The sequence below is a fragment of the Salmo salar genome, chromosome ssa04 (genome assembly GCF_905237065.1).
Source record: "Salmo salar chromosome ssa04, Ssal_v3.1, whole genome shotgun sequence".
Taxonomy (NCBI): Eukaryota; Metazoa; Chordata; class Actinopteri; order Salmoniformes; family Salmonidae; genus Salmo; species Salmo salar.
Window position 1 is genome coordinate 60,278,639 of NC_059445.1, and position 12,883 is coordinate 60,291,521.

At 42.8% G+C, this 12,883-nt stretch overlaps 1 protein-coding gene across 4 annotated transcripts in view; it reads right to left on the reverse strand.

Annotated features, from left to right (window-relative positions):
* Positions 1-12,883, reverse strand: part of ap2b1 (adaptor related protein complex 2 subunit beta 1) — a 69,829-nt gene that overhangs the window by 3,219 nt on the left and 53,727 nt on the right. For 3 of the 4 annotated variants that reach the window (XM_014197172.2, XM_014197174.2, XM_014197173.2), the window contains 3 exons: positions 9,000-9,084; positions 8,713-8,799; positions 1,686-1,840 (listed from right to left, as the gene is read on the reverse strand). In XM_014197172.2, coding sequence (XP_014052647.1) covers positions 1,686-1,840; positions 8,713-8,799; positions 9,000-9,084 — 327 coding nt within the window. The remainder of the gene's footprint in view (positions 1-1,685; positions 1,841-8,712; positions 8,800-8,999; positions 9,085-12,883) is intronic. The other variant, XM_014197175.2, reaches the window with a different exon arrangement.

The following is a 12,883-nucleotide window of genomic DNA, read 5'->3' on the forward strand; positions in this document are numbered from 1 at the left end:
CAGGAACTTTCTCTTTCCAGAGTCTAACTAATCTACCCTATCCCACTGTTATCCACAGGCTGCAGCAGCACGACTGCTCTGAGGGGATCCTGGGTTGAATTCCCATTATGAATCAATTAGCTGGAGACTGACAGCATGGCCAGCCAGGCCAGCCAGGCCAAACAGACGCACATCACAGGTAATCAAGCCAGGGAGCAGCCAGTGCCTGAATAGCTGCCTGTAAAACAATAAGGGTGAGGAGGCGCTAATCTGGAGATGAATGTAGTCACCCAGCCAGGCAGTCAGAGAGAGAGTGGCAGGCAGAACACAGCAGCCTCTGACAGTTGGGGACAGCAGCACTGAAGTTCCACTGTGGAGTACCAGTGGGTAAGCACTGCCATAGAGACGGTCTGAGAGCTGGGAATCCTACATGGCTTACTGATGCTGACATTTCTTTGCCTGGAGCTTCATATGAACACAAGAATTGTTGCTAATGCATAACACAAATAATCACATTTTAGGTGTTGACACTCCCTGCTATCAAGCTTTTGACAGGTGCTTTACTTGAAGAATAACAATAAGAAAATACTGATAGACAGTTGATCTGGCGAGGACAGAAGTCTATCGCTGTGTTCATTTACAATTAATACAGTCAACAAATGGAATATCATCCACCAATGAGTATGGTTTTATTGGATGTATGAAAGCCAGCCCTCCTTATTGCCAGGAAATATGAGTGTGCTGCTACACTGTTTTCTAAAGAGCCTTCAGCTTGACCACTGAGCTCACAGATATTCCCTGACAACAACCTCTAACTTACCACTATGAGCCATAGAGACCTGTTAAAGAGAGAAGAGATCAAGCCGCTGACGAGTTGTCAGAGACTCCGCTTAGGTGACATAACCAAAGAAAAAGTACAGGACTATAACTTAGGGAAAAGAAAGCACTTGAAAGAAATAATAGGAAATGGGAGTCAAGACATTTCTCAAGAAAGTTAAAAATAAAATATAAAATATGTTTTGGATAGACCTCACCTGAATACATTCATGTTTGGCCTTGAATGGCTAAGAAAATAATCAATTAAGGACCTGTCTATGAGTCTGGACTCACCAGACAAACTGACTTGATGCACCTGACCAAGCCTGCCTTTATGAGCGATTAGCAGTGCTACATGGGGCTTTTGACCTTGTTCATGGCCTGCCATTACTCTGCCAGATGACAGGTCATTCCCAATGAGCCCTCGATGATGAACAGGCTCCTTCAAACACATGATGAGGGAACATGATATGGCTGAGTGTGTGTTAAACAAAGAAAATCGATAACTTTCATTACTTCCATAAACCATCTCTAGGTACCACTGTACTACCTCCTGGATGTAACATGCACTTTATTATAAGAGAGTGTAGAGAAGCTGCTGTCTAGTGCTTTTGGGATATGTTCAGCTGGAGGGAAAAAACACAAAAATGTGTTTATTTCCCTCATACTCTAGTGAGGGAAGGGTGGAAATATTAATAAAGTCAACAAATGGAATATCATCCACCAATGAGTATGGTTTTATTTGATGTATGAAAGCCAGCCCTCCTTGCCAGGAAATATGAGTGTGTAACTACGCCTTCGCTTGGCACTTCAGACCTTTACCGACAAAAATATTCTACAATATGTGTGAGTTCTGAATTAGGAGGGTGGAGGTTCGGTGGGTGTCTTACTGTGTAGTTGGGGTTGCCGGGTTGGATGCGGAGCTCAGCCAGGATCCAGATGCCGTTGGTGAGCTTGAGGGACTGGTAGAGCATATCCTGGCCCTCCACATTCCTCTTGGCGATGGTGTAGATGTTGTCGTTCTGCAGCTTCCCCGACACCGTGTCTGCAAGGCCACATTACATACGAGTCAGGAATATAGTTGAAGTAGGGATCGAAATGTAAAAACATTTTTTTTGGGGGGGGGGGGGGGGTCCTGGTTAAAGGATTTCTGGTATCATGAGGGAATACGCTGAGGGGGAATCCTTAAATTGAAAATAAAAAAATTAAAATTAAAAATTGCATTTTGCAACTGTAGGTGGATGTCAGCGCTACATAGGCAAAGCTCAGCCCCAAGGCCTGTATTCTAAGGTTGACTACTGTTAAGTGCACATTGGATAAGTGCATTCTCTGGTGTATTGCGGTTCAGCAGCTCAAATTCATTCTTTGTACTTACAGTACTCATTTAGACATACAGAACTGAGAGAGGAGTTATCTATTGACCGAGGTATTGTACAATAGCAGCTTCATTTTCGGACGCTTCATTCTCTAGTCTACGTATTAGGAAGAGTTTCCATTATTGGTTTGCAGCTTCATCTAAAAACTAGGACTGAGGGACTCGATACAACAAGATGGAGATGAACATTTCATGTAAGACAAAATTCTGAATAATAATAATAACAGCTTTATCATATCCTGTTAGCTGCTCTTGACTCATATTAGACTACACACGTTGCCTGATAAATCATTACATTTCCATGTCCTACATCAGCTGCCTATTCCTCTGTCCCAGTCAATCTTTACCCTTAAGGCAACTCTAATGGTTTCTCTGTGAGCCTGGCTAACTACTGGCAGCAGGGAGCAGCTCAGCTTCACAAAACAACTGCAGGAGCTAAGTCCCTCCTTTGTGCTTCTACGTGAGGAAAAAAAAAGTGTCACGATCTAAGTCGGACTTTAAGGAAGGAACAGAGCTAGGGTCAATTCTAACAGTGCGTATGCTGCACTCTTATTGTGGACTGTCAGTACAGGGAGTAGCTACAACAACTTCCAGATCTCACATCTAGATGTGGGGATGACACTAGGTCTAAGGGGCTTAAAATCATAGGTCAAAGGACTAACTACCACTACCATAACCGCTGACCCTGAGGCCCATGTCCCATTGTAGGTCCTGTCCTGAGCACTGGTCAGTGCCACCGCTCTCACCATCTAGTCATTCTGTTGTCTGGGGGCAACAGGGCATGGTGTGGGTTATCATTAAGAGCTTGTGTGAAGTCTCCTTCAGGGAAAGAGGGAGTGGAGAGGTGAGGCAAAGAGCCTTGAAAGGAGTCCTGAAAGGCAGGCGGTGGATGGAGAGAAGGAGAAAAATAAGGGTTAAAAAAAGAGAGGCAGGACTAGTGACAGTGGAAAAGAGAAGTTGATCTCTCCTACAGCGCAGTGGAACAGCTTCCTGTACGACGTCTCTTTATTAGGTTATAGTCTGCAGGGAGACTTCTAGTGGGCAAGGCTCCCACTCCATACTGCTCTAACCATTTACCTTGGAGCAACACTTGTCAGTCATAGATGGCAGGTGACTATTTATTGTTACCCCACTTTGTTTGAATGTGAGTGACAACTTAAGTGGTCAGTGGCTTGTCATTTTCAAGGCAAAAAGTGAATTGTCGAATAGTCTTTTTAAGGGCAGAAAGGATGTCTGTTGTATTCTAATAACAGCCTTTGAAACCATCCAACCACTATCACATTGACATGCTATGTCTTCAAATGAAGAAGAGAGACAAACACTGATTACTGGGCAAATGTGATATACACTAAAATCAAAAGCATGATTCAAGGCCATTTAAAGTGATGAGCGATTAACCTCATTAGCTAGCTAGTACATTGCCAACTTGGTAACAAATGTTTCGTATTTGCTGTACCAGTCATACCATTAGTATACTATAATACTACACCACCAGCATCAATGCCGTACAACTCTCCTTCCGTGGCCTCCAACTGCTCTTAAATGCAAGTAAAACTAAATGCATGCTCTTCAACCAATCACTGCCCGCACCTGCCCGCCTGTCCAGCATCACTACTCTGGACGGCTCTGACTTAGAATACGTGGACAACTACAAATACCTAGGTGTCTGGTTAGACTGTAAACTCTCCTTCCAGACTTACATTAAACATCTCCAATCCAAAATTAAATCTAGAATCGGCTTCCTATTTCGCAACAAAGCCTCCTTCACTCATGCTGCCAAACATACCCTCGTAAAACTGACCATCCTACCGATCCTCGACTTCGGCAATGTCATTTACAAAATAGCCTCCAACACTCTACTCAACAAATTGGATGCAGTCTATCACTGTGCCATTCGTTTTGTCACCAAAGCCCCATATACTACCCACCACTGCGACATGTACGCTCTCGTTGGCTGGCCCTCGCTTCATACTCGTCGCCAAACCCACTGGCTCCAGGTCATCTACAAGTCTTTGCTAGGTAAAGCCCCGCCTTAACTCAGCTCACTGGTCACCATAGCAGCACATCATCTTCTGCACATCTACCATTCCAGTGTTTAATTGCTATATTGTAATTACTTCGCCACCATGGCCTATTTATTGCCTTAACTTACCTCACTGTATATAGACTTTTTGTTTTCTTTTGTTCTACTGTATTATTGAATGTATGTTTGTTTATTCCATGTGTAACTAACTCTGTGTTGTTGTATGTGTCGAACTGCTTTGCTTTATCTTGGCCAGGTTGCAAATGAGAACTTGATCTCAACTAGCCTACCTGGTTAAATAAAGCTGAAATAATACTTTAAAAAATGTTTTTATTTGTGACTCATGGCTGTGGAAAAAGCCTTGTTTTAAATTAGGCTAATGGAGTATTGCATGTCAAGCAGAGTACAGATTATTGTATGGGACAATATACAAACTTTTTTTTTTAAAGAAAGATCAATTCAAAAATCAATTTTATTGAGGAAATGTAATCATTGTTTCTCTTAATTTTGATAAAAGAGAAGAATGTAATGAATTGAAGATTATTTTATGTAAAAATCTAAATGTACACTTTAAGGTTGTCTCATTAGATTTGGAATGGTGGAACCGTTCAGTCTGACCGTTTCAGTCTGAATTTACAATAGCTACCTATAGAACAATTTACTAGGTTTGGAAATGGAAGTACAAATAACTAATCAAACCAACAACCCATTTCCCAGAAAGCGCATTTCTCTAAAGAAGCTTATAGAACACAGCTTCCTCTCACACTGTATTTAGCTCACAGAGTGCCAGTGACAATGAACATGAAAAGAGCCTCCAATCATTCCATTAATTTCCACACTCCAAATCTGCTTATCACAGCCAAGGTGAGGGAATGCATGAGCAGAACTGTCCTTGTAACCTGGGGCTGGAGAGGGTCAATACTTTGTGACCCCAGAGTGGTGTAGGAGGATCAGGCATTATTGGAATGGAAATGCTGAAATATGGAGAGAATGAGAGTGTGTGCATTGGTGTGTTTGAGAGAGCGTGTGTATGAATCTGTATGTGTGTGCACGTGTTCCTGTAGGTGTGTGTGGAAAGATATCGACAAATAAATTGTAGGCAGGTGTGTAACCCTGGAACCTAAGGCGGTGATGTTGTGGTTATGTTATCATGTTATCTAGTCAGGTTATCTGGTTCTCCAGTAAACCAGTAGCATCTCTGTTAAACCAATGCCCTCAGCTCTGTGTTTAATCAACTGGCTTCAGTGTGGTGAACACAAATTAGGAAATTATTTGATGATTTTGTGGTTTGATGGTTTCAAAGGTCACCTGTGCATTTTGGTAAATCAGACCTTGCATGTGGACTAAACAATAACTAAAGCTACTCCCCTCCAGATACGACCTTCCCAAAACAATAACTGCCCTCTCTGTCCTGTAGTTGGCTCAACATGTTAGATCAGTGAAAGGAGAGGATAGTAGTAATTGTGATTCAGACTTGAGCTCTGTGAAGACAACAGGCCAAAACACCACCAAGTCACCGAACACAAGCACACACACACACAAGCACACGCAAACTGACTAAGCATGTAATGGGGAAAGGGTTTTTCTACGGGGCTCTTATTTTGATGGATGATGCAGACGACCATCTGTCATTTGTCCATCGCATCAAAAGTTGAAATACGTTGAACTTTTGACAGATTTGAAATCAGAAGTTTACATACACTTAGGTTGGAGTCATTAAAACTCGTTTTTCAACCACTCCACAAATTTCTTGTTAACAAACTATAGTTTTAGCAAGTCGGTTAGGACATCTACTTTGTGCATGACACAAGTAATGTTTCCAACAATTGTTTACAGACAGATTATTTCACTTATAATTCACTGTATCACAATTCCAGTGGGTCAGAAGTTTAAATACACTAAGTTGACTGTGCCTTTAAACAGCTTGGAAAATTCCAGAAAATGATGTCATGGATTTAGAAGCTTCTTATAGGCTAATTGACATCATTTGAGTCAATTGGAGGTGTACCTGTGGATGTATTTCAAGGCCTACCTTCAAACTCAGTGCCTCTTTGCTTGACATCATGGGAAAATCAAAAGAAATCAGCCAAGACCTCAGAAAAAGAATTGTAGACCTCCACAAGTCTGGTTCATCCTTGGGAGCAATTTCCAAACGCCTGAAGGTACCACGTTCATCTGTACAAACAATAGTATGCAAGTATAAACACCATGGGACCACGCAGCCGTCATACCGCTCAGGAAGGAGACGTGTTCTGTCTCCTAGAGATGAACGTACTTTGGTGCGAAAAGTGCAAATCAATCCCAGAACAACAGCAAAGGACCTTGTGAAGATGCTGGAGGAAACCGGTACAAAAGTATCTATATCCACAGTAAAACAAGTCTTATATCGACATAACCTGAAAGGCCGCTGAGCAAGGAAGAAGCCACTGCTCCAAAACCGCCATAAAAAAGCCAGGCTACGGTTTGCAACTGCACATGGGGAGAAAGATCGTACTTTTTGGAGAAATGTCCTCTGGTCTGATGAAACAAAAATAGAACTGTTTGGCCATAATGACTATCGTTATGTTTGGAGGAAAAAGGGGGAGGCTTGCAAGCCGAAGAACACCATCCCAACCGTGAAGTACGGGGGTGGCAGCATCATGTTGTGGGGGTGCTTTGCTGCAGGAGGGTCTGGTGCACTTCACAAAATAGATGGCATCATGAGGTAGGAAAATGATGTGGATATATTGAAGCAACATCTCAAGACAAGTCAGGAAGTTAAAGCTTGGTCGCAAATGGGTCTTCCAAATGGACAATGACCCCAAGCATACTTCCAAAGTTGTGGCAAAATGGCTTAAGGACAACAAAGTCAAGGTATTGGAGTGGCCATCACAAAGCCCTGACCTCAATCCCATAGAAAATTTGTGGGCAGAACTGAAAAAGCATGTGCGAGCAAGGAGGCCTACAAACCTGACTCAGTTACACCAGCTCGGTCAGGAGGAATGGGCCAAAATTCACCCAACTTATTGTGGGAAGCTTGTGGAAGGCTACCTATAATGTTTGACCCAAGTTAAACAATTTAAAGGCAATGCTACCAAATACTATGTAAACTTCTGACCCACTGGGAAAAACTGAGTTTAAATGTATTTGTCTAAGGTGTATGTAAACTTCTGACTTCAACTGTAGAGGGATGCATAGAGAGCTCTTCGTGCATTTCATCCGTCTTTGCATGCTCTCTCCTCATCAAATGAGGTTTCCTTCCACTGAATCACCAGCACTCAATCGATAGAAAACAACACCAACATGAGGCGACAACATCCTTCACTTGTACTCACAGCAGTTCAAAACACCACACTAAGCTCCAGTTTCAATATCCCCTAACAAAGCTCCTCTGACATAAAAAAGACAGAAGAGGAATATAGGCAGCTAGATCGTGTAGATGACTAAGTGGTGTGTGTTTCACCCATAAATGGTAGCGGCGTTGTGGATCAACCCTTATGTCCTCACAGAGTGCTTTAAGACTGAATCACGCTCAAGACAAGAATAGCCACCAAGGTTCAAATTCAACAGAACAGCGTGAAGAGCTCTGATGATTGACATTGAGCACACAGTACACATTTTAATTCCAGACCTGTATCACTGTTTTCATACCATGTAGTGGACAAAGGAAAACCCAGAGATTAAAATAGTGACAGCCCTTAGAGTACATATCATGGTTAGAGATATGTTTATTTTTTTAGAAACATGAGCAATGGAATTAGACCGGAGGTAATTTGTCCTTTGGTCTGATGAGTCCAAATTTGAGATTTTTCGTTCCAACCACCATGCCTTTGTGAGACGCAGAGTAGGTGAACGTATGATCTCAGCATGTGTGGTTCCCACCGTGAAGCATGGAGGAGGAGGTGTGATGGTGCTTTGCTGGTGATATTTTGGTGATTTATTTAGAATTCAAGGCACACTTAACTAGAATGGCTACCACAGCATTCTGCAGCGATACGCCATCCCATCGGTTTGGGATTAGTGAGACTATCATTTGTTTTTCAACAGGACAATGACCCAAAACACACCTCCAGGCTGTGTAAGGGGTATTTTACCAAGAAGGAGAGTGATGCATCAGATGACCTGGCCTCCACAATCACCCGACCTCAAACCAATTGAGATGGTTTGGGATGAGTCGGACCGCAGAGTGAAGGAAAAGCAGCCAACAAGTGGTCAGCATATGTGGGAACTCCTTCAAGACTGTTGGAAAAGCATTCCAGGTGAAGCTGGTTGAGAGAATGCCAAGAATGTGCAAAGCTGTCATCAAGGCAATGGGTTGCTACTTTGAAGAATCTAAAATATTAAATATATTTTGATTTATTTAACACTTTTTTGGTTACTACACGATTCCATGTGTTATTTCATAGTTTTGATGTCTTCACTATTATTCTACAATGTAGCAAATAGTAAAAATTAAAGAAAAACCCTTGAATGAGTAGGTGTGTCCAAACATTTTGACTGGTACTGTATAGCTTTCATCCATAGATGTAAGGAGACCTACCTGCATTTAAGTGGCACTCCTTAATCTGGTACTGCAGCTCGTTCTCATTGGGGATGTCTTTCCAGGTGGCCAAGAACACCTGTCGCTCTGATGCAGATGAGGGGAACAAAAGAAGAGTGACACCAGAACTGAGCAGGGAGCTACTTGCTGTGAAGAGTCTATTTTATACCGAGGGTCCTCGAGTTGGTCTAAAATAAACTCTTCAAACTCTTTGGTGATAATGAGTCTACTGTTATGGTAATGACCTGGATATTGAGTGTTTGTGACTTGCTTCCAGACACACGTACCCATTTTGCCATCCTCCACGAAGAAGATGTTGAGTGGGATTAGCCCGCTGAAGTAGAAAACGTCAATGTTGTTCTTCACAGCCACCTGTGGACGAACGCCAACCCAACGTTAATATGACATCAGTCAGTGCCGTAGTGCCATGTGCACTAGAGGTGGCTGATTTGGACATAATGGAATGGAAGTCCTCAAACACTTCTGAACATATGAGATACAGCTGAGACAGACAACTGTAAATATAGAATTGCTCTAAATAAGAAAGTGCTGTTGAAATGTTCATGCAGTGTGTCAAGTCTAGACAGAAGTAAGACTGGAGACATTTCTATTTGTGAGTGTGGGTGGCGAGGGCTTGAAGCTGATCAAGTGTCTGGGCTGTTAGACTCTCCGACTAACGGAGTACAGCCCTCATGGGCACTCTGAGCTCTCTCTGAACTTGATTATCATGGCTGGCCTCAAGGAGAGTGACCCTTCGGCATCGGCTGGTAGTCCTGTCCCTACTCTGTTCATGAATAGACATTAGCAGGAGACCAGACCCCAGCACCGTACTTGACAGGAACACTGTGTGCAAGTTGCGCACTGCCAGGCACCGAGGACACACACACACATACACAAAATGGCTGTCTCAGCTGGAGAGCCCTGTCCACTAGGGTTCTTTGGGCTGAATATTTTCTGGCGCCATCTCTCTCTGAGCCACTAAACAGTGAGAATGAGCTGACTGGAACTAATAAAGTCTGCTCATGGATGGGCTGCATTCCAGGATAGCTGAGTAGCTGTCATATATTGCCATTATATAGGCCTACATGCTCTTATGCATTTTACCAAATCATTTACAGAGCTTTAAAAGAGCGAAGTATTCCATTTTTGAGACCGGATTAACAGAAAGCTATTCCAGTGACGTGCCTTAGTCCTGTAGGAACTTTAATGGTCTAATAGGTGTTGATAATTAGTGACTTCATTCATTTGCCTAATATTTTGAATTAATAACGTTGTTGAGGGTACCAGTAATCGTTTTTATTCAAAGAGAACAATTATCTTTAAACTCTGATCACATATCAACAATCTTTAAAGGATTTGTAAGGTATTTAATTGTATTAGTCAGCATTTGTCAAAGCAAGAGAGAACTATACTTTATGAAGATAGGATTTATTATTACGTTAAAAAACACAAAGAAAAGAAACAAAGATTATGATCGATCAATTAAGATGATAATTTTGCAATGCCGAATAGTCAAGGAGGTAATACAGAGAATGCTGTAATATATTTACTTAATCAATGGTCGGGATCTCTCTCTCTCTCTCTTCGGTACAGTCTATTGGTGCAGTCAGCTTTGTATCGCAGCACACGGTATGGAAGTGATCAAGCAAAGTGTAACAGGTCATTTACTAAAGTTCTGTTTCAGTCTAAGAGTGTCAACTCTTTGCCATGCCTACGATCCTCTCTCCCTCCTGCAAGACACGGCCCCGCCCAAACAGATCCTCCTCTGTTTTTAGTCTGTCTTCTTTTTTGACCAGTTTTTTCCCATTCTCCTGTCTGTCTGTCTGTCTTTTGGCTGAGTTTCCAACTGCCAGGGAGCAGTTTTTATTAGGGTGGGTGTTACAATGGCCTCAGAGATCATGGGTGATGGGGAGTGACTAGCAAATGAGAATTTTTTTCTAAAAGGCTATCACACCCGTATTATACATATTCAATTGATGCCAAAGTGTGTGTCTTATATTCTAGAACACAATGATACCAGAAATGTAATATGTAAGTAGCCTTGCACGAGCCGTTAGCGTGAGGCAGCTTGATATACAAGTACACCCCCTGGACAGGATGCTAGTCTATCGCAGGGCCTTACCCCCAATCGATCTCCTTTATGCTCTCAATGCTGAGTGCCAAGCAGGAACTCATCAGCTTCCATTTGATCAGTCTTTGGTATGACTCAGCCAGGGATGGAACTCACAACCTTACAATCTCAGGGCGGACACTAACCACACGGCCACTTAGTTGGTGTCATATGTACTGACATGTATTGTGACAATATTACAATTACAGAATGGCAATACAAAAGTACACAAATGTATTACCAATATATTAACGTAATAAACTCAGCAAAAAAAGAAACATCCCTTTTTCAGGAACCCGTCTTTCAAAGATTATTAGTAAAAATCCAAATAACTTCACAGATCTTCATTGTAAAGGGTTTAAACACTGTTTCCCATGCTTGTTCAATGAACCATAAACAATTAATGAACATGCACCTGTGGAATTGTCGGTAAGACACTAACAGCTTACAGACGGTAGGCAATTAAGGTCACAGTTAGGAAAACTTAGGACACTAAATAGGCCTTTCTACTGACTCTGAAAAACACCAAGAGAAAAATGCCCAGGGTTCCTGCTCATCTGCGTGAACGTGCCTTAGGCATGCTGCAAGGAGGCATGAGGACTGCAGATGTGGCCAGGGCAATAAATTGCAATGTCCGTACTGTGAGACGCCTAAGACAGCGCTACAGGGAGACAGAACGGACAGCTGATCATCCTCGCAGTGGCAGACCATGTGCAACAACACCTGCACAGGATTGGTACAGCTGAACATCACACCTGCATGACAGGTACAGGATGGCACCAACAACTGCCCGAGTTACACCAGGAACGCACAATCCCTCCATCAGTGCTCAGACTGTCCGCAATAGACAGAGGGGCTGGACTGAGGGCTTGTAGGCCTGTTGTAAGGCAGGTCCTCACCAGACATCACCGGCAACAATGTCGCCTATGGGCACAAACCCACCGTCGATGGACGAGACCGGACTGGCAAAAAGTGCTCTTCACTGACGAGTCACGGTTTTGTCTCACCAGGGGTGATGGTCGGATTTGCGTTTATCGTCGAAGGAATGAGCGTTACGCCGAGGCCTGCACTCTGAAGCGGGATCGATTTGGAGGTGGAGGGTCCGTCATGGTCTGGGGCGGTGTGTCACAGCATCATCGGACTGAGCTTGTTGTCATTGCAGGCAATCTCAATGCTGTGCGATTCAGGGAAGACATCCTCCTACTTTTGAGTTTGACCCCCCTTTGTTCAGGGACACATTATTCAATTTCTGTTAGTCACATGTCTGTGGAAATTGTTCAGTTTATGTCTCAGTTGTTGAATCTTGTTATGTTCATCCAAATATTTACACATGTTAAGTTTGCTGAAAATAAACGCAGTTGACAGTGAGAGGACGTTTATTTTTTTGCTGAGTTTTGTCGTAACTTAAAACGTATTTAAGAATAGGGATAAAGTCAATACTTTATCGTTTGTCTGTGTGTTACGAAAGTTCTTGTGAGAGGGAGTTGGGTGTTTTCCCACCCAACATCATGGGATGTTGAACCAAGGAAACCATTGTTTGACACACAACATGACCTTGGTCGTGTGTTCATAGGGGTCAGAGTTCAAACTTTTCCTTCAAGCTAGTGTGACTGCTTCCTTTTGTTTATAGATCGTTCATAGTGAACACTCGGTCAGCTATCTCGTAAGAGCAGAAACATCAGTCCCTCCCCTGATTCCTGAAAGGTTTATTCATGATAAATGAAGGTTGGTTGACCTGTTGGGCAAAGACGGTCTGTGGGGGTGAACATGGTGAGAGAGAGAGCGAGATCAGCCTGTCTTATGACAGTCACACCGTGGGATTATGTTCCTGTGACCCCTAGAGAGTTACAATACTTCCATACAATTGTGAGCTTAAATAACAACCTTGCAAGATACATTAATGTGAAGTATAAAATATGTCTCTCCAGTATATGTTTGTGCAGAGGCACTGAAGGCTAGAGTCCATTTTCCAGCTGGTTGCAGTCCTGTGGTGGTGGAGCGCATTAGATCCAACACATTGGCTTCGAACCACAAAGACACTTTACTGCCCTCGCCTCGGCG